General features: G+C 38.5%; 1 protein-coding gene across 1 annotated transcript; it reads left to right on the top strand.

Annotated features, from left to right (window-relative positions):
* The first annotated feature begins 194 nt into the window (after positions 1-194).
* cnot4b (CCR4-NOT transcription complex, subunit 4b) lies at positions 195-22,404 on the top strand. The gene is made up of 13 exons (XM_081363589.1): positions 195-399; positions 5,870-6,099; positions 6,843-7,040; positions 9,328-9,414; positions 9,610-9,711; positions 10,185-10,310; positions 10,389-10,507; positions 10,823-11,026; positions 11,567-11,621; positions 11,774-12,029; positions 12,112-12,651; positions 18,416-18,637; positions 20,446-22,404. Exons 2-13 carry the CDS (start codon positions 5,926-5,928, stop codon positions 20,757-20,759), a joined length of 2,397 nt encoding a protein of 798 aa, XP_081219715.1. The 5' UTR covers positions 195-399; positions 5,870-5,925; the 3' UTR covers positions 20,760-22,404.
* The last annotated feature ends 2,759 nt before the right edge of the window (positions 22,405-25,163 follow it).

The raw sequence follows: 25,163 nt of genomic DNA, 5'->3' as shown, positions 1-25,163 counted from the left end.
CAGTTTGCTCCAATTAAAATGTGACCTAACATTTCTAGAAAATAATACCGTTGAGAACAGAGTTCAGCCTTCAAAAAATATAGTTCTCTAAACATTGCCGCTATCTTTATGTAGCACACTACATTACCCACAAAAGCAAAGGTTCATCATCAACTGCGCATGCGCTGAAAAGTCACAACTTGATGCCCCCCCTCCTCGCTATTTCAATGTAAGATGGTGGTTAGGAGGCACTACCGCTCAACAGAGAGGCTGTAAGAAACAAGGCTTGGTGTTTTCGCATCAAATCACACAGGAGCAGTGACAAGCCACCCGGGAAATTATATTGCGACCTGTTCTGCTAGACCTGGGTCGTTCAGATAGATTTTATTTGCTGTGAGTCAATCTGTACAGATAGACAGGGTGAGTATCCCACTAAGGCCTCTCTTGTCCACCGCCTCCACATTCAGCTGCTTTCCTCTCTCAATTCACCTCTTAATAACACATCTCATCCCTCTTTCTCCCTCAAACGTCCATTTCTTGTGGAAATTCCTGCATTTTTGTGTGATTGACAGACTAACGTTAGTCGTCTAGTTAGCCGAGTAACGTTAAGTTAAGTTAGCCCCTAGCCGCACCGTTTGACCGGCTTTTAATAAAATACACGAAAATTAATTCTCGCTTCGTCAAACACTGACTTATTTTTTGTTATGCATACTTTGAGACAGTATATAGTATACGTACACTGGTTTTGGTGTATATTTCGCCTCTTGAATAACTTCAATAGGTATTAGCTTAGCTGGTTTACTTCAATGCATTAACAAGGAAACAGAATTAATTTCTGTGTATGATTATGTACTTTTACATAGAGGGGATTTCCTTGTTATTTGAGTAGGAAGTTGCTGTTCCTTCTCCATGCAACATCAGTTTACAGATGTGATGCCAAATACGATGACTTTGATTGCTCTGTCACTGCAGGTCATTTCTATATATTTTTTGTCCACACCCTTCATTATTGTGGGTGACGCGTGTTTCAATAGGCAGACCACTGACAGGAGGTGATTGCTACTGGTTTTTATTGACCAAATGCACCTTTCCTTTCCGCAAACAATCATATGAGTCTCTCAAAAGAGGATATTTTTGTGTTTGGTGACAGCATCATGTTCCTGGACTCTGTAGTTACTGTGTTGAGTGTGCACTATTAATCCTGTTTTGTCAGCAGTGGGCCTTTTGAGCTTACTATGTGCTTTTTGTCTTTCAGCTGTAAGCCTATTTTTTTTAAGAAATAGACAAGCCAGAAATGAATACGCAGTCATGTTTTTCCAAACCCATATTACTAATTGTTGTTCTTTTGTGCATCACAAAATGAGATGTTTGGCAGAATGAGCAGCACTTTGGTTGGAAAGAAAGATGCAATCAAAGTGATTGGTGGCGGAGACTGTCTGACTGGTTTGAGAGCAGAAAGTCATGCAGGTTTGGATCAACGTGAGAATTAGTAAATGATGGCAGAATTGTCATTTTTTTGGGTGAACTTTTTCCTTAAACACTTTGGTTTTGAATTTGACACGTCACATTTATTATATTTACATTTATTCGTTTAGCAGATGCTTTTATCCAAATGAGGAATAGCAGCAATTCATCTTAAAGAGGCAATAAACACGAGAAGTGCTTGTACTACAAATTTCAGACATCAATTTAGAACAGCGATCTCAGGAGTAAAGGTCTATTCACACCAAGAACGATAACGAAATCGTTCTAAATATTGATACTTTGCACGTGACGTCAGTTGTACTGGCTGGCGGGCAAGAACGTCATTCTCTAGCAACGAAAACCAGTAAACTAATCAAGGATCTTGCCAGGACATTGCCAGTTTTAATATACAAAAGTTGGTGTTTTGAGGTGTACACGACATGCCAGATAGTTGTTGTGCGATTGGATGCACTAACCGCGTTTGTTGCCCGCCAGATATCACGTGACTGCAAAGTATCAATAAAGGAATAGCAAAAGCCACAAATATATAACAATACTGGCACAGAGGGATATTGTTGGAATCACTTTCAGAACAATTTTTTTTTTCAGCTGGTGAACGATAAAAACATTGACAGCCAATCAGAATCCATCCTGCTTTCATAGCTCAAGCATTTAAAGTGACCAAAGACAAAACTGCAGCATGCGCTTTGAATAAACAGAACAATATCCGATAAATAATCCGCTTGTGTGGATTCTAATTGTAATTGTAGTTATCATTCTTGGTGTGAACAGGTCAAAAAGGAGAGGTTTGCTTGGAATGTGCTTCTTTGGGAGCGATATCATTTGGGAGCAGGTTTTAAGTGGACAGGGATGTCTAGGCCCAGTTCCAACGCACTGTCCGGCAAGCATTGTTTGTGCCAGACACAATGTTTGTGAGACACTTTTCTGGCAAGGATTACTGCTGCTAAATGATCACATTCTGAATGGACTTCTGCCTTGGTGTTCAGTTGCTTCGTCTTTATAGTTGGTTGAAAAAGTTGCACCCTTACATTCAGTCCGAACGGGTCTACCACAATCCTGGCAGTACAGGAAAAAGCCTTCTTTTAACATCAGCTTTAGTAAGATCTGAAACGATTAAAGCTGTGGGCCATCTCAGATATGTTGGAAAAAATGGATGAACCCTTTGTCTCATAAAGTGTTTTATTTTATTGTTTTTTTGTGCTTTTATTCTGTCTGCCCAGAATAGCTATTTGTGGTACAGACACATCTTTCATTCCTTGCCGATGCCTTGTCCATCTGCTCATGAAGAGCAGCCCACAAATGGACACGACTCCCACTCTGATGATAATTTCAGCTACGCTCTTCTATGACATCAGAATGATGTCAGCTGAGACAACTGTCCGTCTCTTCACTAAGCTTGTCGGCGTACTACATTTGTCCTCGTAAAAGGCATGTTTTTGAGCCTTTTATTTTAGTTATTACTAATTAAACATCATAATGTTGTAAATTGAGTCTGACAGTGTGTCTTAATGTATAGCAGTGTTGTTACTGTGTAGTTGAGTTAAATTAGTTTGTTGTTGTGTGTAAGGAATCGGATTCTTAATTGAAATCATTTTCTACTAGAAGAGATGTAACTGCATGTTCACCACCTTTCAGTTTTCAGACCATCGATTTAACTGGCACATTAAATTAACTGTCTATTTCAGAAACACTTTTAAAACGGTACCAAATACTTTCTAAGTCAGTCTTCAAAGCTTTATTTTGTGTTGAAAGCTGCAGTTTTGCACAGTTGTTATTTTCATCCTTTGTGTGGTTAGTAGTGCTCTGTTGTAAAATGGCTTTAAGATGTCTGTTGTGAAACCCTTCGATTTCTTTCTACACGCCACGGTGTTCCTGAGATGTGCACTATTTACGTCGTTTCAAATGTTGGTTTCTATTAAAGGTTCTGGCAAAAGTTTTCTGAATTATTTTGACCATCAAACATGCATGCTTATAGCTATTAGTACTAATAGTGAGCGATCAGAAACGTTTACTTCTCAGGGTCTCCGGCAACTTATAATGGAATTCATTTGTTTTTTATGCTTTGAAGAAGTGTGCCGGAGAGTTTCAGTAAGGTGGGGAGAAAATCAGAAAGCCTGCAATTAGCAGTTTGAATGTTTTCTCAAGGATTTAGTATGCTTTGAAGAAAGATCATTCCACATCGACCCCTACACAGAGGATTGAGGGCCCTTCAGGTCGTCCTTTCAGCGTTCAGCTCTCACGGCACACTGGGTTAATGTATATACGAAAACACCTACCATCGCCAAAACTCAAACATTGTAGGCTTAGATCATTGTTTGTCCCTACGATTTCCCAGTACCTTGCAAACATGTTTGTTAGTCTGTCTGCTTAGAAGAGATTTGTGGGTAATTCTGGCCCCTTTGGTGGTCAACAATTATAATAAGTCTTGATTTCTGTTCAACCTAATCCAGTTTGGTATGCATTCACACTTAGTTTACAATCAGAATTGGCACTCTGTTACTGTTTTTTTTTTTTACAGTTCAAAGGTCAATTGTGACTTTTTCTTGGAGTTTCCTTTCATATTATGCATCTTTCTTTCACAGAATGTGCATGTGATGTTGAATGCCAGAAGGAATCAAACCCCGCGCAGCTTGAGTGTGTCTTTTGGGGTTTGTAAGCATTGTGATGAAATCAGATCCCTTTTTTTACGAGAGTGATGGTTAAATATTTATGCATCATTCCCAGCAGGGGCCAGCGGAAAGCTTTCATTACTCGCAGCTGATATCCGCCTCTACTGGGAAGGAATCCCGACCTCACTGACAGTGGGAATTCCTTCTTCCATACAGTTCTGAGTATAGCAAAAAAAAAAAACTCTTACACAGTTTCTAATTCCATATCGGCACGTTAAGGAGATGGTGCGCTTCATTTTCGCCACCCCCTTCCCACTACACTAGCTGGGGTGTGACCGTGTGGATCCCAGGAAGTGCTGATTACCCTACATGTAGCTCACACCGCCCTCTGCGTTCAATCAGCATTTCCCTTTTAAAGGGAGATTCAAGGGGCTGACTCCTCCTGTTGTACTCTGCCTTCCCAGGATGGGATATATTTAGAATGCTCCCCTCCCATCAACTCACACCCGCCCACTGACTCCTCTTCACACTCCTGGTGCTTCCGCTATTGACAGAGTGACCATAAAGACTCCATGAAATCAAAATTGGGGTTTTGTTGGCTTTTAGTCTGTGTCTGGTAGTTATGAGGCTATATATACATGCACTACTGTTAAAAAGTTTGGGGTTAATGTTTTTTGTTTTCGTTTTATGAAAGAAGTCTTGTCAGTTGGGCAACGTGGTGGTGGACGCACCAATGTGACCTCTAACAAAATTTTGTCAGTGGTAGGAAAGTTGCAAAATGCATGGAGCCCTGACTATAGTTTGTAAGTTTAACATGCCATAGATGAGTCTCTGCATGGAAGCTTCATATTCCGGTTTGTTTTTTTTGTTTTTTGAACACAAGGCTGTCCTGTATTTGTTCACATTTGGGAGCTTCATTCAGACCATTGTTTGATAAATGAACCTCATAGGGAAGTGCCTCCAGGGAACAGAAGTGTCTCGGACAAACTGCTGTATTTGTGCTTGTCCATGTTGTTAATACATAGGAGTTTAAGTACTTCAGCGGAAACAAAGACTCCAAACCAGAATGTGACAACAAATTTTGGCCAAAAGAAAACTGATTGCCCTTTCTTTGGCACACTAGGACGCTGACATTAGTTTTCATTAGTGTTTTAAATGAAGATGCTAGCAGTCACATAACACCACAGAGACATTAAATTGGTTTTCAACCAATGCATCCTATGTTCAGCGAACCTTGTCATGTGCCCACGGATCTGTGTTTCATACGAGGATCCAAAACCTCATTTTCAGTAATTGCTGAATCTGCACCTACACAGTTAGACTACCAGTTCACTGGATGATCCCTAGAGGATACATATACTTGTTTATGATTAAACTGTTGCAATTGTTTGTGTGGGTGTTTGTGCTTGTCGATTCCAATTATGCCTTCAATTCCTCTCATGACTGAAGTTTTAAACTCCTCCCACGCATACAGACACACTCTTACTAGTAGCAGAATCATTATTGGCTTTCTGATGCAACCTCTAGTGTGCTTTGGGACTATTTGAAGGATATGAGCCTAATTCTGTCTTGCTGCTTAAGATTAGGCCTACACGCTGTTGGAAGGAAATACGATTTTTGTAGATACTGGCTGCATTTCTAAATCTAGAGGCTTCATTTGTTTGAAACTTTTTGGCCCATTTTTATTTATTAATTAAACATATTGAAGCGTAACTAGAATGTAAATTCATATTAAATACATGTTTTACATTGAAATATTATTTGTAAAAATGTTAAACTTTTTTTTTTCTCCTCAGCTCTGCCTCTGTACTGTGAGAACACCCCGCTTCTTTTCTCTGTGCCGTGCCATAGGATGTCCCGCAGCCCTGAGGTGAAGGAGGACCCCATGGAGTGCCCACTGTGCATGGAACCATTGGAGATTGATGACGTCAATTTCTTCCCCTGCACCTGCGGCTACCAGATCTGCCGCTTTTGCTGGCATCGCATACGCACAGACGAGAACGGCCTCTGTCCGGCCTGCAGAAAGGTAACAAATAAGTCGAGAAACCATTCATTTGTTTCTAAGAAATTGCTCCATTGGGGAGCTCAAGGAGATGAGATGTTTTAATGGCTAGCATTCAGCATCCCAGGGAACTTTGCTGGATTAATTCACGCTCCTGCTGTTGCCTAAGGTTCTGCGTGATTTTATCGGTGCTGTACAGCTGTGTGGAGGGCACATGTGCAGCACAACAGGCCTCCAGTGCTTGTATTCTTTCTCTAAACACTAAAACCAGTCCCTGTAGTGGCCAGTTTACTGCAGCTCCTTAACCTTAATGTGCTTAATGCACATTATTATATCCTTGTTTATCGCAGCATATATCATGCAATATCATCATCATTCCAGTGGGTGATTTTAAAGAGAACTCCAGGGTGTCCGCTGATCCTTAATCTGTGGCATATTAAAACATCTTAAATTTGCACTTCGAAATTAAACACTTCTTGAATACCTCATTGCATGCATTGTATTGCTGTTTATTAATATTCATTGATACATTGTTACCTTGTGAAAATCTTAGCATTTCTTTTAGATTTTAAACTTAAGATTTAAGACATTTTATTATGCATTGTATTTATTTTATTTTTCATGCCATGAATCTAGCTTTTGATTCTGATATGACAATAAAATAAACAAACTTTAATTAAAAAAATTGTCATAACCTAATCTAGTGAAATAAGATCCATCTTCTAGAATCAAGTCATCTTACGTCTAGCATCTTATGTTTGGTTCAGCCCTATCCAGAAGACCCTGCGGTGTACAAACCTCTCTCTCAAGAGGAACTTCAGAGGATAAAGAACGAGAAGAAGCAGAAGCAGAATGAGCGGAAGCAGAAGATCACAGAGAACCGCAAGCACCTCTCCAGTGTGCGAGTCGTCCAGAGAAACCTGGTTTTTGTGGTGGGCCTTTCACAGAGACTCGCCGACCCCGAGGTGATTCAGCAAAACTCAATGCTCTCCTGACCTCTGTGTAACTAATGTCGTTCACACTCAATGTAAACAATTCAGGAAGTCCATATTCAAACACCAAAGCTTAATAATCATCTTGGTGGTTTTTTGTAGTGAGCTCTCAAAATTCACCCACATACGGTTTCCGTGTTTAATAAAAGTTTCACTGCAAGCAAGATATAGAAAGGTACACGTTTTTGCATTTTCTCTTCTGTGTCCTATCAAGGTCTTATCTGTTTAATTGTTGAAAAATGAAGGTTATCTGCTGAAACAGGACTTTCATGAGTGGATGAAAAGAACATAAAGGACTTTTTGAGTTCACATCCTTCTGTGTAAAAAGACCCATCTGACTCACAGGATTTATAATCTGGATCTGACTCTAATCTAGTAGCTACTAGTGGTCAACTGAGAAAGGTTGCCGATATCTTGGAGAGCAGGCAGATCATACTCTTCGATGTAAAGATGGTAAATGACACTAGCACAACAATTTTTGTTATTAGATTTATATTAATTTGACATAATTGCTAAAATAGCTTGATAATTTCTATAAAAAAAGACTTCTAGATTTATGCAATAGCAAATTATTGATTTTGTAGTCTTATTATTGCACTTTCAAATATAAAGAAATTGTTAAAAACATTAATAAAAAGCAAACAACAATAATCTGGTAAATGGTGTGTTCTGGGAATCAACACTAATTTTACATGCAGTACACAGTGTATATAATGTTTAAATGCCTGTTTTCTGAATTCAGATAGTATATTAAAAAGCATTTGCCTTTCTATTATTAAATAAGCGAAGGAACAAAGACAGTAACCTAATGAAGACTGAGAATTGTAGCTCCTTTGTGCTCAGGTACTGGGTTCTCAGCGCTGTTAAAATAAAAATAAAAAGCCCTTACGTCATGTATTGGCTGATTCTGATTATCTGAAATATCGGCCGATATCTCAGCCATGTCAATATATATCGTCTGACCGCTAGTAGTTGCCTGTGTCAACAAGTTAAAATGTGCCTTGTGGCATCACTCTCACTTTATACTTTGTAAGATATGAAAAAATCTATATATTTTAGTGCTTCCAAAGTTTTAGTGCTTCTTTGCCGTGGTAAAGCATACCTATTAACTATTATTATGGCTGTTCTCTTGATATGTTGTGCAGGATTGCTTCCATGTAGCTGCAAGAAAATCCTTGAAGATGTGAAGATTTGATTTTTATGCCACATATCATCAATTGGAAATACAACATGAGATTAAATGTTTTCCTGGGAAAATGGGAGAAAGCTAGCTGCCCACTAGCTGCACTTAGCCTTCATTACCAGCCCACGAAAAACTGCTTTCACTCTCTTTTCGCTCCCTTCTCTCTGACACTTTCTCTCCCTCTTTGCCATCACAGCTAACGTCATGTACCCTGAATAGCTCTCAGCAGAGAACAAGTAATTCAGTGAGAGAAAGCGAGAACATGCCATCTAATTCCGGTCCAAATGATATTAGGAGCACAAAGCTTTAAAAAAAAAACATCAAATCTATGTTAGTGACTGTTTATCAGAGGTCTTTAAATTATAGGATTTGCCTTAATTTTCTTTCTGTACCAATCGTCCCTTTAACATATCAGTCTTTGTGCTTTTGTCTATTTCACACTGAGGGTGTGAAAAAGAACAAAAAACAGAAAGTGAGTGAAGCTGCTTTGCGTGAACAAAGACCGCAAAGAAACATCCGGACTGCTTTCACAGTTCAAGAGTGACTAGAATCTCAAAAGCACCATGCCATCGAGGCGAAGCCCTCCGCCAATGAGCTGTCAGTCACCCGCTGCTAGGGACCTACTTGTGTGCCACACTTTGTTTCCAGTGTTGATTTGGCTGAACATTGTGGACATCCTGTTGATAGTGTTTAGGTCGTCGGTTCTCAATACAGTATGTCATTCACACAAATCCTGTTTTTATCTTGTCCTCAAAAGGCTTTGTGTAAAATGGTTTACTTATGTAAGGTTTTATAAGTAGAAATGATCTTTGTTGGTGTAAGAAATGTGGATTTTGAAATTGTTAAATGATATTTGCCACAGTGCTGATGGCGTATATTGAGTTCCTAACCTAGATTTCATATGGCCTTCTCTTGTAATAAATGGTGATTGAGTCATATCCTTCCGATGAATCATGATAATCAGGTGTGCTCTATCCCTGTGTGACTCCACTAAACAAACTGCATTTGCTTATGCTGTTGATGATCTGCAAACAGCAATCAGGGCTTTATAAATATATAATTGATGTCTGATTGCAGGTTTTAAAAAGGCCGGAGTACTTCGGGAAGTTTGGAAAGATCCACAAAGTGGTCATCAATAACAGCACTTCTTATGCTGGCTCACAGGTGAGCTTCGCTTTCTTTTCGGTCAATCTCTTGCCTGCTCAAATATTTTGCATAATGAACAGTCTGCCATTTGTGCCTTTTTTTTTTTTTTACTTCAGCAAATAAATACTGCTTTGTTTTGCAGATTTTGTTTTATCCTAATTTCTCTGTTTTGTCTGATTTAATCATCTAATATGTTTTGATGTTTGTCCCCAGGGTCCTAGCGCCAGTGCCTACGTCACTTACATTCGATCAGAAGACGCCCTCAGAGCTATACAATGTGTTAACAATGTTGTAGTAGACGGCAGAACACTTAAGGTAAACTTTGTGACTTAATTAGTCCAATATTATGAAGAGAAATATACTTTCAGTTAGGACTGGGTGTTGAAACAAATTTGCTTGCTATTCTATTCGATATCGATTAATTGGGTCCCATAAGGTACAGTATGTGGCAAATTTCCTCAAAGAAAAATATCTCTCAACTAATGCTGTAAATTACACAGGGAATCACTGTAAAATTACATCACTGTAATATTAAAGGTTAAAATTAACTGATTTGTATGGTACTTGCATTTAAAATAGTGAATTTGCAATAGAGTGCATATATTTAGCAAAATGCTTCTCTCTAGAGTCTTCATTTGTCTAGCTGACTAACACGTTTATGGTCATTGAATGGCTTTTCTGAGGTAATTGTGATGTTACATTTTTGTATCCAAGCTGTTTTTGTACATCTTTTGGCATATATTTAAATACAGCATACAACCGTTTTTTGTTTTTGTTTTTTCATGCAGGCGTCTTTAGGTACAACAAAATACTGCAGTTATTTTCTAAAAAGCATGCAGTGTCCCAAACCAGACTGCATGTATCTTCACGAGCTGGGAGACGAAGCTGCTAGCTTCACAAAAGAAGAAATGCAGGTAACCTTGCAGCCTCCTGCAACCTGTTTACTGACGTCGACAAACTTGCATATGAACTCTTAACATTTGACATTGCAGGCTGGAAAACATCAGGAATATGAACAGAAACTCTTACAGGACTTATACAAAACAAACCCCAACTTCCTGCAGAATTCGGCTGGGGAGAAGACAAAGGGCAAATCAGGCACATCACAGAGGTTTGTACTCAATTGTACCTTTCCCAGCAGCTCCAATAAAAAAAAAAAGTTATTCATTTATATAATTTTATTTATTCAGAAATAACACGCATTGACGTGGGAATTATTTCAAATTTTTCATTTTATTTTATTCTAAAATATTCTAAAAAGAATGATTATATGTGTTCAAACTTTAAATATTAGAATTATTATTATTATTATTTAAATAAATTGAATTCATTATAATCTGGTCATCTAAAGTGTTTATATTGCATGAAGTAGAAGGAGCATCTCATAGCTTTGTTGTTAATCTTGCATTTGTATCATGACCCCCAGTTCCAACAGTAACAACAAAGAGGCGTGGCCTTCGTTACAAACCACAGGAAAGATGCCCAATGGGCTTCAAGAACACCATGAGACCCCACCCCTAGATGGCGGCTCAGACTCTGAAAACATGACTCCGGACGGTCTGGACACAGAGCTGGGCCTTGGCTCCATCGCTGGCCTGCCTCCCTTCACTTCAAATTGTGACCCTGTCAGGTAGCCAGCCTGTGAACTTCTGCCCTGTGCCTTATTCTGTCAGCCTTTTCCTTTGCTGAATATTTCATCATCTTATTCTCAAAGACTTAAGGGCACCAAGGTCACAGTGTTCAAGACATCGTTGGATGGTAGAACAATCACTAAATAGCCTACTCTAGAAAGAGAAAATGTAAAAAAAAAAAAAAAAAAAAAAATGCTGAATTCCACAAAAAACATTTTCAAAATGAAAAGACAAAATTAAGCATTCAATTTGTTTGTAAAATTACAAAAATGTCTTTTTTTTTTTTTTTTCAAAAATGAAAATTCTGTCATTACTCACCCTCATGTTGTTCCAAACCTGTAAGACTTTCTTGCATCTTCGGGAACACAAATTAAGATATTTTTATGAAATCTGAGATTTCTGTCCCTCCATTGACAGTCTACGCAACTACCACTTTGAGCTTCTGTTTATGTTCACTGATCAATTTAAATGTGAATAAAAGCCTAAATTCTGTTTGTCAGAATGTAATTGATTCTCATGTTTTTATTATTTTCCTGCAGCCCAAGTAACAAATCTTCAGATTGCTTCAGCATAAGTAACGGAGAAACATCACAAGTAAGTTCATGATTGCATGTTTGTTCTTTACCTTTGAGAATGACAAGCTGTACACCTAAATAATGTTATCTGAATCACTTTTCTTTTATTAGGGAATTACTAATGTTTTAACATCATGATTTTTTTTTTTTTTCCCTTACTAAACTCTTCAGATTTCTGGCAACCACTCCCCATCGCCCCCTCCTGGCCTGACCAAGCCATCTTTAGTGGTGCCTATTTGTGTAGCAGGACTGACAGTACGGTCGCCTTTCGAAGGAGCAGCAGCCGAGTCACAATCGCTCTTTTCAGACAACAGCAACTTTCGGCACCCCAATCCCATCCCCAGTGGCCTGCCCAGCTTTTCCAATTCCCTTCACAGCAACTCCGATTGGCCCACCGCCCCAGAACCACAGAGCCTCTTCACATCAGGTACCTGGACCAGTTTAGACTTACTCATTCACATGAAAGAGAAAAATGTGAAATGTACACTTATTTGTCTTCATTCTGACAGAGACCATACCAGTGTCGTCCTCTACGGACTGGCAAGCGGCCTTCGGTTTCGGCTCTTCGACCAAGCAGCAAGATGACGACCTAGGCTTTGACCCCTTTGACGTCACCCGTAAGGCGCTGGCTGACCTCATAGAGAATGAGCTCTCAGTGCAGGATAAAGCCTCCTTGCCCCTGACCACCACAATGTCAGGGCCAGTCTTCCCCCACGGGCCTTTACTCGGCCCGCTACACAACACCCCCTCCATGAAAAGCGCCCTTCAGCCTCCTACGTCCTCACACTTTGCCCCAAACTCCAGCCTGCCCTCTCGGGGCTTCTCCCAGCTCCCACACCGCACCGTCTACAACTCCTTCAGCTTTCCCGGCCAGACGCAGACCTCTCGCCACAGTTGGATGGGCATGCACATGCGCAATAACCTCCAACACATGAATCACACCGGGGCCCCTTCTGCTGCCCAGCATAGCAGCTTTTTGGACTTGAACTTGGCGCCACAACAGCAACATCATCATCACAGTACGGGGCTTGGAGGTATCCATATGACAGGTGAGTGTAAACCAGTGTTGGGATCTGTGTGTGTGTGCATATCCGTTGCATATCTTTTGTGCTCATTGTTAATCTAATAACAAAAGACAGAGAAAATCGTATTACAAATTTTTAAAGGGTTCTTTGAGAAGGTTTAAAAGAAAAACATTTGAAATAGAAATCTTTAATATTCATAAATATCACTTTTGATTAATGCACCTTGTGGAATAAAGGGATTAAATAACTTAGAAACTTTTAAGTAGTGTATATAAAACATTTTTAATTGAATTTCCAGCCAAAATAACACTCACTGCTCTTGACTGGATGAGCCCTGCTGGAGCAGCTCTAAATATTCGCTGTGCTATTAAATTAAATTTAAAATGTGATACAATACAATATGAACAGTGAAAGTAACAGTAGCTCCTACAATACATTTTTTACATTTATTACATTTGTACTCTTTTGGTTCCTTTGCCCAATATTTAAAAAAATTAAAAATGCAATGAAAATACAGGTGTCGGCAAGTACTAAATAAAATTATCAGTATCGGACTCATTCTGGAAAAAGTAGTATCGGTGCATCGATAATAAATATTTTATATATATAAAACAACAAAATGTGATAGTTTTATTTTGAATTAACTTCTAAAATATACCATATGTGACCCTGGATCACAAAACCAGTCACAAGTAGCAACACGGGTATATTTGTGGCAAAAGCCAACAATACATTGTATGGGTCATAATTATCTTTTATCTATTATTTCTTTTATGCCAAATATCATTAGGATATTAAGTAAAGATCATGTTCCATGAAGATATATTTTGTAAATTTCCTACCGTAAATATCTAAAATACTTATTTTTGTGAGTGAATGCAGCACTATCGCGAACATAAATGGACAACTTTAAAGGCGATTTTTCTCAATGTTTAGATTTGTTTGCACCCTCAGATTCCAGATTTTCAAATAGTTATCTCTCGGCCAAATATTGTCCTATCCTAACAAATCATACATCAATGGAAAGCTTATGTCAATTTTGTGGTCCAAATTTAGGTTTCGTGGTCCAGGGTCACATATTGGATACATGCAAACTGCCCTCTTACGTTTGCATTATGTGTATCTCTGTCATTGCAAACTCAGCCACTGGTGGGCAGTGTAGTACTATTTCCCCATCATTCAGCCATGCACATCATCAGAGAAGATTCTAGTGATTGCCAAGGGCTCTCTTATGGAATAAAACCTCATGATTTATAGCAGTGAGATCGGTGTCACATTTAGTGCCGATACAAATTGTAGAGCATGTAATCATCATCATCCCCTGAGGACATCTTCATGACAGGGCTGCAGTGTGCATAATGCATGATGGGCCTGCCCACTTCCTTTCTTACCTTTAGCATTTTAGGTATGTTTATGGGGTGAACTTCTAAATCTGGTAAGTGCTTTTATTTAGAGTAGCCAGTCTAGCCAAGTTCATTCAGTTTGACTTGAAAAGACTGAAAACATGAACTATGTGCCTAAACTTATACAAAGACTGATGTTTACAAAGATTATTTTTTGTTTCTCTGATGTGAGAACAGCCTGTAACTCAAGAAAATATCAAATACCGGTATTATCTGTCTGAGGAGAAGGTACACAGACAGGGGGAAGAGGCTACAGTTTGACATTTCATTCAAGCCATTACCTGAACCTTTCAGCTAGGAGCAAATATCATAAAACACGTCATTCAGTCTGATACCATAACAACGTGGACAAGTAAATGTTGGGACAGATTAAAGATGCATTTATGATGATGTATAATAAGCAGTATTTATTAGGCACACAAATAACGCATCTCAGTTGCATTAAAGTGAACAGATGTATCTAGGAAAACTAAAACAAATTTTTCTAATTTCAAAACTTGCTGAACAGCAGCATTTAACTACAAATAATATACTGCAATATACACTAATATACACTAAAGCAGCTGAACTACTGTCATGCAACTGAAAAATGCATTCAAGTCAGTAGCGTCAGTTAGTTACTCCCCAACCCCATCCTGAATTGATCTTTCAGGAATTCAGTTCATTTAAATAAAGCGTTTCCTTGCGGTCTAGCTGTAGGGCTTTTTATGGGAAACAATCTAATCTGCTGACACTGCTGTGGAAGTGTAGCATTTGTTAACATGCTGCTTGTTTCTCAGCATGCCTCTACTTTTTGAAGATTAGATTAACTTGTATTTCAGTTGGTGCAAAAAGAAGGGATGGGAAATTGGATGTGACCTCAAGGTTTCATTATTCGTAGAAACGATGAATAACTAGCATGACTACTGGCTTCCTTTCAGACTCTATTGTGCTGTGCAGCGTATTTTGTTTGTTTCTTCAATCCATGAGTCTCCGTGAGAGAAATGGTCTTCCCTGTTTGAAATGGTGTCCTCCAGAGGATGCAGCTTGCCCAGGACCCGGGAGGAGAACATTGCATTATTTACGAAGAAAAGTCGAGATACCAAAATAGGCTGGAGGGCCAACCCATGCAGTCTCATTAGAAATGTGTTTGAGAGTGTGAGAGAGAGATTTCTGCTACATGGAAAATGTAGATTTAGATGTAATTGAACACCACTGAAGCAAGCAAATGATAAATGAGGAAAAATAAGCTAATTGGTTGACTATAAAGTGTTTTGCTGATGCTACTATAATTCTGATTAATGTATTTAATTTGCGTTGTCGAAATTATAATGTATATAGAATTACGGAAGATTAATATTTCATTTTATTTACTTTCAACTTTTTCCAAAAATAACTAAAAACAGATAAGACATGTAACTCTTTTTAATAATCCAAGTTGACGTGATTATCAGCCAATGCTACTAAATGTCAGCTTGGTGTTTGTGTTTTAGTTTCATAATGTGAAACTAAAATTGGGTGCATTTAGGCTGCAATTATTTGATCAAAATACAATAAAACTTTAATATTGTCTTATTATTATTATTACTATTTAAAATAACATTTCTATTTGAATATAATATATATAATTATCAGAAATCAGCCTATTTGCTGCTCAAGAATTCTTTTTTGTATCATCAATGTTGAAATCTGTTGTGCTGATTAATATTTTTTTCAAAACTAATACAAATTTTTAAAGGGTACTTTGAGAAGGTTTAAAAGAAAAACATTTGAAATCTTTAATATTCATAAATATCACTTTTGATTAATGCACCTTGTGGAATAAAGGAACTCAAATAACTTGGAAACTTAAATAGTGTATATAAAACATTTTTAATTGAATTTCCAGCCAAAATAACTAATGCATATGTTACAGTGGTGATTTGTGCGCTTTTAATGTTTTATTAACATACCCTAGCCTATCCGATATATTGTTCATCACTTAAAAATGAATCGCAAAGCAAACCTTCACTGAAAAACACCTACTTTACAACCTTTACAGCCCCTCAAAAGAAATGAGGTTCCTTCAGTTTGCTGCTATGATTCTGAGTTTAGCTTTTGTCCCATCCACATAAATAAAACATGATGACACTTGTTTATCTGAGTATGCAAATGGGAACATGGGTGATTGTGTTAATGCCTGACACACTTGGCTAGACGAGCATTTTCCAATCAGAAGGAAGAACCGTGGAGAGGTTTAAAAAGAACACCTAATTCACCTTATTCGACACCTTGTTCATCTTATCTCCTCCAGATGTGTTTCATTAAAGCCCAGTCCTCTTCAAGTGTTGATATTGAGTGTCTAGATTCTCATATTGGCTCGTTCTCACACTTGACTAGGTTTGTCTGTATGGACTAAAGAACCAGTTCAGCGTTTCCCAAGTGAGCGTGTCACGTCCTCTGTGTTTGAGGCTTGAGGCACGTTGTTAATTTGGTTATCGGTCATTGGGAAATCACCTACTGTAATATAATTAAATAGTTGTCTTTTGTGTTGTGTGCAGGACATATTTAGCTGTAATAAACTCGAAAGGCAAATGGAGAATCAATGGAGAAACATCCTTTTTGCATTCAAATGATGTAGTTACATCTACCAGCAGGGGCTAACTGGCCCATGCTAACCAGCTTAACCTTGACCCCTTGGTTGAGACCCATTATGTCTGGTTTTAACTGACTAATGGAGTAATAAACGCATAGCTGACTTTGCAGCATCCATAGGTTGACCCCTGCCCACGCTCAGAGGGGGAGCTCCGTCTGCTCCTTAAATTCCCACATTGCAAAGTAATGAAATGACAAGCATGACCTGTTTGACAGAATCAGTGCTGCTGGTGTCTTAGCAGGGTTCACCTCTATTGTCTGAAGACCATTCAACAGCAGGCTGTCCCAGTAGACAGTGTGGGTTAGCGCTGGACCATTGAAAAAAAAATATATATGATAGATAGCAATATCCTACTTTATGTATCAGGATTAATGAAAACCAGAATCTACTTTCAAGTTTTCCTAAAAGGTTTATTTTTTTATTTTATTTTTCTCAAATTATTTCTACCAATTGTCCAGAAAAAAATTAAAAATTTTAATAGCCAAATACTGTGTTTGTTCAAAACGTTTAATGCTAAAATTATTTGAAAATGATTTTGACTAAATAAACAGATCAATTTAGATATTTGAATTTCATTTTACTTTATTTTTAATTTTCAATACAATAAATTAAATGCTTATTTGTAATATTTAACTACATTTATTTCTAATAAATCATTTGATTCCCAGCCTATAAATGACAGTTGTCCCAGACAGTCAATTTACTTTTTTTGCTGGGCCTAGTTTCACATGTTGTATCACTATTACACTCAGATTAATGACAATGAATAAGACAGAACCTCACTATGATATTTTTATGTTCAAATTTTCACCTCTTTATATATTGTGCTTGTATGTATTTAGAAGCAAGGTGCTCAGAAGTTTGCTGAGTCTGAAGTCAAGCTCAGAGGCTAAAGGCTTTTTTTTTCCTGCCAGGGTTATCTCATTCACTCCATTCCCCTGTCTTTGCAATTCTTCCTTGTTTGTCCCTCTCGCTTCTCTCGCTTTCTCTCCGTTCCCCCCCTTCATCATCTTTGCTGCTTGGTTTCTCTGTCCCTGTGGGCAGAAGCAAACCTTAGGAGAATACTGGCCTGATTAAAGAAGAAAAGGTTTATTTTGGCTTGGGTCCAGCTGAAAGAAGCTCTGCGTTATTGAAGCCGCACGTCTCTCCTCCAGTGTGACACACAGAAATAAATGAGAAACTAATTGAATAATAACGGGACTGTAAAGAGCTTTATAATGATTGTTCCTCCATTAGAAAGGGCTGGTAGACTCAGAAGGGAGCCAAATATCACCTGCTGTTTTTGCTAAATCAAGTATAAATCACTATTACAGTAACGGCTATTAATACACTGTCCAGCTTTGATTAATGCTGTTTTTTTTTTTTTTTTTATTCTATATCTAATGAAATGCAAAAGAATTCAATTAAATTGTGTTTTTATTTGGGCTGTCAATTGATCGCCAGTCATTATATGGCAAATAATTAATCCGATTATTTACTTGATTTTGATTGCGTCATATTAAGTCATTTTCACGGTTTTAATTTTGTTCTAAACATAGTCCTATTTTACTGTTGCGCTCCTTTTGGCTGTTTTTGAGTTTGTTTTTCCCAATTTGCTTTAAAATGAATCACCGAATAACACAGCTAGCAGCACTTGTTTTTGTGTTGTACAAGTTGAAACTGATAATTGCTTTTTCTTTCTCCATCTTCTCTTCATCTCTCCTGTTGTCCCCCAATCTCTTCTTTTCTGGTGCATTTGTGCGCACTGGCGTTTGGATACCCTCCCGAACAGAAAACAGCACCTCGGTAGAAAGTCTAAATGTGAAGGAGTGGCAGGACGGGCTCAGAGCGCTTTTACCCAACATCAACATCAACTTTGGTGGACTGCCCAGCTCCTCCTCATCTTCGTCTTCATCATCCTCCTCCTCCTCTAGCGTGAACCACCCAGGCGGCATCTCACACAGCCTTAGCTGGGACGGCACAGCCAGCTGGATGGACCCCGCCATCATCACAGGTACAGCCTGCATTACCTTCACAAAAAAAAGTCACCTTGTAAAATGCTTGTTAATAATTGTTTCCTTCCCTTTTGCACCAGTCATTCTCTTTTCACAAAGGAAAAGTTGCACATTCATTTGCCTACTTTTAAATCTAGCTGTAATCTATTATGTACACACAAATACTAATGTTAAATATTAACATTGGAATAATTTCATTCATTATTATTCATGATTTAATATTACTAATTAAAATGAATGTGATAATATTGCCAATTTGTTTTTCAATCTTTACTGATGTTGTGTGAGAATAACACAGATGTGTTAGATTCTGATGGTATTAAAACCACAAAACACATTTGTGAAGCAAATTTACCTGACGACCTCGGGAAAAACTAGGCTCGTTCAAATTGTGCCTTTGGGAGCTAAAATGAATAATGCATTTAGGCCTTTTAAACATTTATAAGTAACCTTTTCACTAAAAATGTCAGAAATGTAAAGCCATTTTAAGGGCCACAGAAGAGGGCACACATTTCAGATCAGTTCGATCTCCTGCACTTTCAGGCGGTCTAAAGCATCCATGTGGACTAAATCAGATATCACACAGAAAAACACCATCAATTAATATCCAAAGTGGTTAAATAAACAATGTACATTTATAGTGTTCTTTTTTTTATCGTTCAAGCAACATTTTCATCTACTGGTTAATAGAAAAAGAATTATGCAGCTAAATTTCTAATCAATACTTCAAGCAAAGTTTTGCCATTTTCCTCTCCCGGGTTGAAGGGAAATAGCAACGTTGTATCTGTTGCTCCCTAAGGTCGAAGTTGCAATCTGTATGGATGTCACGGATGTTGTCTGGGTGCTCTCAGCGGCTGCCTGCAGCATCCATCATCCACAGGGGGTTTAGAATTAATAGCTCACAGCAGGCTGGCATGTTTTAAGTGGTGCAAAAGCACCCCAAAACGGCCTGTTTCCTTATGTAATTAATCCCATTATGGCGAATGATTTAAAAATGTCCTCAATAATGTCGCCTACGTGATAAATGGATTCCTACGTAGCATCAACTGTAGAACGATGGATTTGTTGACTGCAAGCAAACTCTTGCTCAGCCCTGTTTAGCACAGTATGCGGTTATGTATAAAGTGATTTATTTCTGGCAGTGGATATTCACGATTTATGCTTTCATAACTTTGTTTGTATCACTTTCAGTGTAATGATGCTCATTTTATTTGTCCGAATTTCTTAATTCAAAATTACATAAAAAATGTGATTCACATTTATGATGACTTGAATCAAGTTTTAAAATTTAGATTTATTTTCCCTGTGGCATAAATAAATAAATAAAAAGTCAGGGTGTCCTTATATCGAAAAAAGCTTAATTTAAAGGATGAAATAAAAAAAAATATGCAGTGAAGCGATTTTGTTAAAGTGTTGTTAGTTTTGTAAGTCATAAAGGTTATTTTGTAGATTATATTGTAGAGAGGACTCTTGCAGACCCTCTTGAATGTTTGTCAAGCGTATTAATCTCCTAAAACATCAGACGATTTGACCTTTTTAATAACAGGGCAAGATTAGTTCAGATTGTGAAATGCAGTGCGAGTCATGGTATTTATGAATAAAATGATTAAAAACAAGAAAATGAGATTTGTATTCAACATTTAACATTTATATTCAACATACATGTATTCAAGGAAATGTTGTTACTTTTTACTTGAATGTTTTACAAAAAAAAACATGGAGCCAATATTACTACAAAAAATTAATTTTTGACACATACATCTTAAATATGTTGACCCTTTTTTTCCTATCACTTTGTCCCTTTCAGGTATCCCAGCATCCTCAGGCAACAGTCTGGACTCTCTGCAGGATGATAACCCCCCCCACTGGCTCAAATCCTTGCAGGCGCTCACAGAGATGGATGTCCCTTCCGGCTCCACAGTGCCCCCTCAGCCCCCACACAATGGCCCCTTCGGAGCCCAGTTCCCCCACAGAGCCGGCTGGACCCCTTATCCGACCACAGCCACGGCCAACCCCGCCACCCAGTTCCACTCTCCTCCCCCAGGATTCCAGAACGCCTTCAGAGCCTCAGCCCAGGCCTCCACAGATCTGCTACAGAGTGCCGGCATGGACCGCCATTAGGAACTGTGAAATCCGAAGAACCGCCGACAAACACGGCAGATGAATCCGTACAAAGCTATTAACAAAATAACAAGATTGTATTGTTTTCCCTCTTCACCTTTTGCTCATTTTTGTCCCTTTTCCCTGAATTGTGTTTCCCTTTGGTTCAGTCTTTCTTTTTCCTCGTTGCCCTAGTGCTCTGTTCCAGCTTTCCCAATTCAAACTGTCACACAAACAAGCCAGTTGTCGCATCAAAGCATAAAAAAAGGCTTTCAAAAGGTAAACGAACTCCTTAGTAATACGTAACATTAACGTCAGTCCGTAACTTTTGGAACTCTACCCTTTAAATAAAAAAAGGCATCATCAATGTCAACAATGATGTGTTTTCTAGAAATTCCATTTGGAACCAAATGGAAAGAATCAAACGAAAAGTGTCTTGATTTAGAAGTAAGAGTCTGCCTTCAAAGCTAAACCAAAAAGAACAGCACCTGTTCATCCATCTGCACAACAGAGATACTTCCTGTGAGAGTCCTTAAAGCCATGCCGCTAAGCAATCAAGTAGATTTCCAAAATCAAAACAGGGCTTCAATTTATGTTTGATCAAAAGGGTACTTGACTTCCATTATTCTGACGGATCAAAGGCATAATGAAGGCCAAGCAAAAAGCACTTTTACAGAGGATCTTTGGCCTTTAACTTTGTTCTACCTTTCTGCGCCCTATTTAAAAGGGAGATGCATTTTAGGGGTCATAAACGTGGTGCCCGCTCTCAACGCGGCATTTAGCTGTAGATGGATGCAGGCCTTTGACCCATCCGCCAGATCGCCTGGTTGGTCAGGGGGTCTTCCGCTTTAGATCGCAACAGATCGTTAACCTCTGTATCAGAGGGCGGCACGTTGCGAAATTAAGAGGAATGGAGAGCTGGGTAACACCGACCCCTTTCAAGCGCAGGGCTCGTGTAGCACACGGGACGCCACCGTGTGGTGTTTCTCATAGCTGCCTCGACGTACGTGGCCTAATCAGTGTTTACGCTCCGACTATGCTCCCTGAAGAAACTTGAAGGTGTGCGAGGTGCACAGAGTTTTAGGAAATAGATCTAGAGTCCGAGTGAAACGACGTTTTTAAGTGTGAATGCGTGGCGTGAAACTTCCCTCTGAACGACAGAGCGGAAAACTTGCGATTGGTGGGTGTGTGGAGAAAATAATCAGGGTTAAAGGGCTTTCCAGTGGACAGAAATTCATGAGGGTGATAATGTTGATGTGATTATGCCGATTGTGACTGTTGCAGTTACTTTGCACGTTTCCCCCCCCCCACAAAAAGCGATAAAAGGGAAAGCTGGGATAGTGGCTCTATTGGGCATCTGAGGTTCTGGCAATACACAGGGGTCTCGTCCGGGACCGTTAACTCTGTTTGTCACCCCCCCATTACCTTCTCAGTTTTCTTTTAATGGTCTTAATCCTGTGTCAGCTGTGTAGGTTCTTGCCGACCGTTTGGTATTCAACAGTATTCAAGAGGAATGGATAAATTAAATCTCGACGACAATGACGAAACCAGTAAAGTTTAACTTTGGGTTTTACACAGTGCTAAAATGTAAGAAAAATTAAGAGCTGGAAGAAATTGTACCTCTCTACAGGTCTGGAGGAAAATAAAAACTAAATCTTAAATAAGAGTCGAAGTGATCTTTCTCTTTTTTTTTTTTTTTTTCTGACAACCTTTAGCTTTCTTTCCTCGAGCTCTCAAGACGTGATGAAAGGCGGCGATGGGCTCTGTCGCACCTTCTCGCTCTGCCCCGCAAGTGCTTGGACACATCCTCCTCATTTGCGTCAGTGCTTGTCTGCGATTGCTCCTTTGAGGGATCAGGTCCGGAAGAGGGTTTTTGGCACTTCGCTTCATTTATTTGATTTTTTTTTTTTCCTTTAGAGGGTGTCAATACCAACCTCCAGTACGCAAGCCTTCAAATACGTTCGGAGCGGCCCAATTAACTTTATCTCAGTAAAGAGGCAGCAGCTCCTAGATAATGTCAAGAGTGCATTAGGCGTTTGAAGCGAGCTTACCGAGTGCTCTGCTTTCAAACGCTCAGCAGAGCCGCTCTGTCATGCTCTCGTGCCTAAATTACTGCAGTGCTGATCTAATTGGCAGTGGAAGTTGCCAACAAATATGCAATACTGAAACTGCAGCGACTGGGCATGTGTCTTCTCCAGGTCCTCAGTTATAATTACCCAAATAAGTCATGTATTCATACGTAGCATGGTTGAGTCAATCTATATGTATAATAGACTGAATGATTGAGTGGCTTATTTCCGTTCTATCACCTTAAGATGATTTGCATATGTATAACAGCGTTATTTAATGGTGTAATTAGTTCAATGAGGCAGGATCTGAAAGCGCTCTATACCAGTGGTTCTCTAATCATATTAGTTTAAATAAAGATATTTATTTATTTTGAAAATTTAACATTTTTTAATTATTTTGCCTCAACTTTGAATACCTTCAGGGGATGGTTTTGAAGACCTACCGAGTTCCGTAACAATGTGCCAATATGTTTGGAAAACGTAGCATTTTATGACAAAATTCAAAATGGCCGATATGAGAAATTTGGATATCATTTGACTCGGCATGCTGCACTGAATCTAAAGAGACCTGTTTCGTCATTATTTAATTTTTTTGGCCAAAAAATTCAGAAGTTATAAGCCAGGCTGTTGTAGAATATAAGAACTTGTTCTTAAATGACTTACCTGGTTAAAGGATAATAATAAAAATCTATTTTTCATATCTCCTAACCACTAGGTGGCACTGTGCCAAAACTGTGCAAGTGCCCTCAGGTCAAGGTTGTCATAACGCACACCAAGTTTAGTTAGAATAAGCTAAAGCGTTGTGGAGATATACCCTCACGTCCATTTTGGATGCACTTTGTCGAATACATTCACGCGTTATTAGATTATTTGACGAATCGACTTGAATTCCATAGCTTTTTGTCAGCATGTTCTGAAGATGATCTGGTTCAATGTTCCGTGAAAATCAGAGCAACAGTCTAGGAGTTTGAAAAAGCATTTTTTTAGAAAAATCTAAATGGCTGGATAATTTTTATGATGGAAAATGACGTCATAGGGTGTGATCGAATCGGCTTGATCCAGGGATCAGGAAAAAATATTTTGTGTCCTGCGTTATTAGCTTAAACATGAGTACAACTTAGAACGGTTAAGAGGGATTGAGTTAGATACTCTAAAATTTGCTATGGTGAGAGTTTAGACTGTCCTCCATCTGAGTGCCAAATTTCATAACTTTCCCACAAGCGGTTCTATGGGCTGCCATAGATTTAAAGAGCAGAAGAAGAATACCAGCGATTACAAGAGGTGTCTACACACCTTCGATGCTTGGCCCCTTATGAAAACAGAAAACATAAGAAATACAAGCTAATTAAAAATATTAACAAATATAATTGTATATAAATGCTGAAATAACGCTGATCTGAATCATAACCTAAGTATGTTTTTTGACCGGGTTTCTGCGGGTCTTAAAAAGCTCTTAAATCAGAGCAGAAAGTCTTAAATTTATTAAGTTATGGCATTAAATGTTTCAAAAAAATAATCTTTTGGTTCTGCTTTCCATTACAAATATCTCTTTAAATGAAGATGCATTCACTTGAGATGCAAATGTAAAAATGAAGTCTGGAAAAACTGAACAAACATCTGTCAATGAGTTATGAAAACTTCCCTGTGTTTTACGATTACGATTACGTAGATACATTCATGTTTTAACCATAAACTCACTTCATTTTGATCATTTTCACAGAAAAGAAGTTATTTCCATATTCTTAGTTTGGGAGTGGAGCGATTCATGCTACTTTTTTTGTAAAATAAATTAAAAAGCATCTGTTGCAAGAAGTGTTGCTAATACATCTGTGTAATTGTGTTTCTCCCTAGACATTAGAGAACAGAGTGACGTATTGTCTTCCCCTTCAATCCATTACATTTTATTTAGCTGGTCTCAAATTTACCTTCATAAAACCTCTTTTTCAGAACCCATACTTTACATTGGGACCATTCACATTCACACGGCAGTTCATTTTTATGTGGTTAGTTGCATTGTATAATTAGCATTTTGCTTTTGACCCATTTTGGGTCTCTCTCCAGCAGTTGAGAAGCATTGTTCTGGGCGTCTCTGAGCCGGGATCTAAACGCTCTCTAGTTCAAATGCTCGTGTTTCCGTCGCTCCACGTCGATACTCATTGTCTCAAGAGGCCTGATGGAGAACACACGGGCCCGTCCTAATCAGAGGTGCTTATTCAAAGCAGCGCTCTCGCTCTAAATGAATTCATGAAGTATTCATCAATCCTCAAACACAGGCTTTTCATCTCTTTAAATTAGCCTGTAAGTTGTTTCTGTTTTGTACGTTCTTAGCCAACAATGCTAGTATGAAGGCTAGTTA

Source organism: Scardinius erythrophthalmus, assembly GCF_964197995.2.
Source record: "Scardinius erythrophthalmus genome assembly, chromosome: 4".
NCBI classification, from domain to species: Eukaryota; Metazoa; Chordata; class Actinopteri; order Cypriniformes; family Leuciscidae; genus Scardinius; species Scardinius erythrophthalmus.
Note: the sequence above shows the minus strand (reverse complement) of the source record. Positions and strands in the feature narration are given on the sequence as shown.

What these genes read in the sequence shown, in the direction of transcription:
- cnot4b (XM_081363589.1), top strand. Translation starts at nt 5,926, where the DNA reads ATGTCCCGCAGCCCTGAGGTGAAGGAGGACCCCATGGAGTGCCCACTG. An exon ending in TCTGTCCGGCCTGCAGAAAG is followed by an intron (nt 6,100 to 6,842) that starts GTAACAAATAAG and finishes TGTTTGGTTCAG; the next exon opens with CCCTATCCAGAAGACCCTGC. An exon ending in AGAGACTCGCCGACCCCGAG is followed by an intron (nt 7,041 to 9,327) that starts GTGATTCAGCAA and finishes GTCTGATTGCAG; the next exon opens with GTTTTAAAAAGGCCGGAGTA.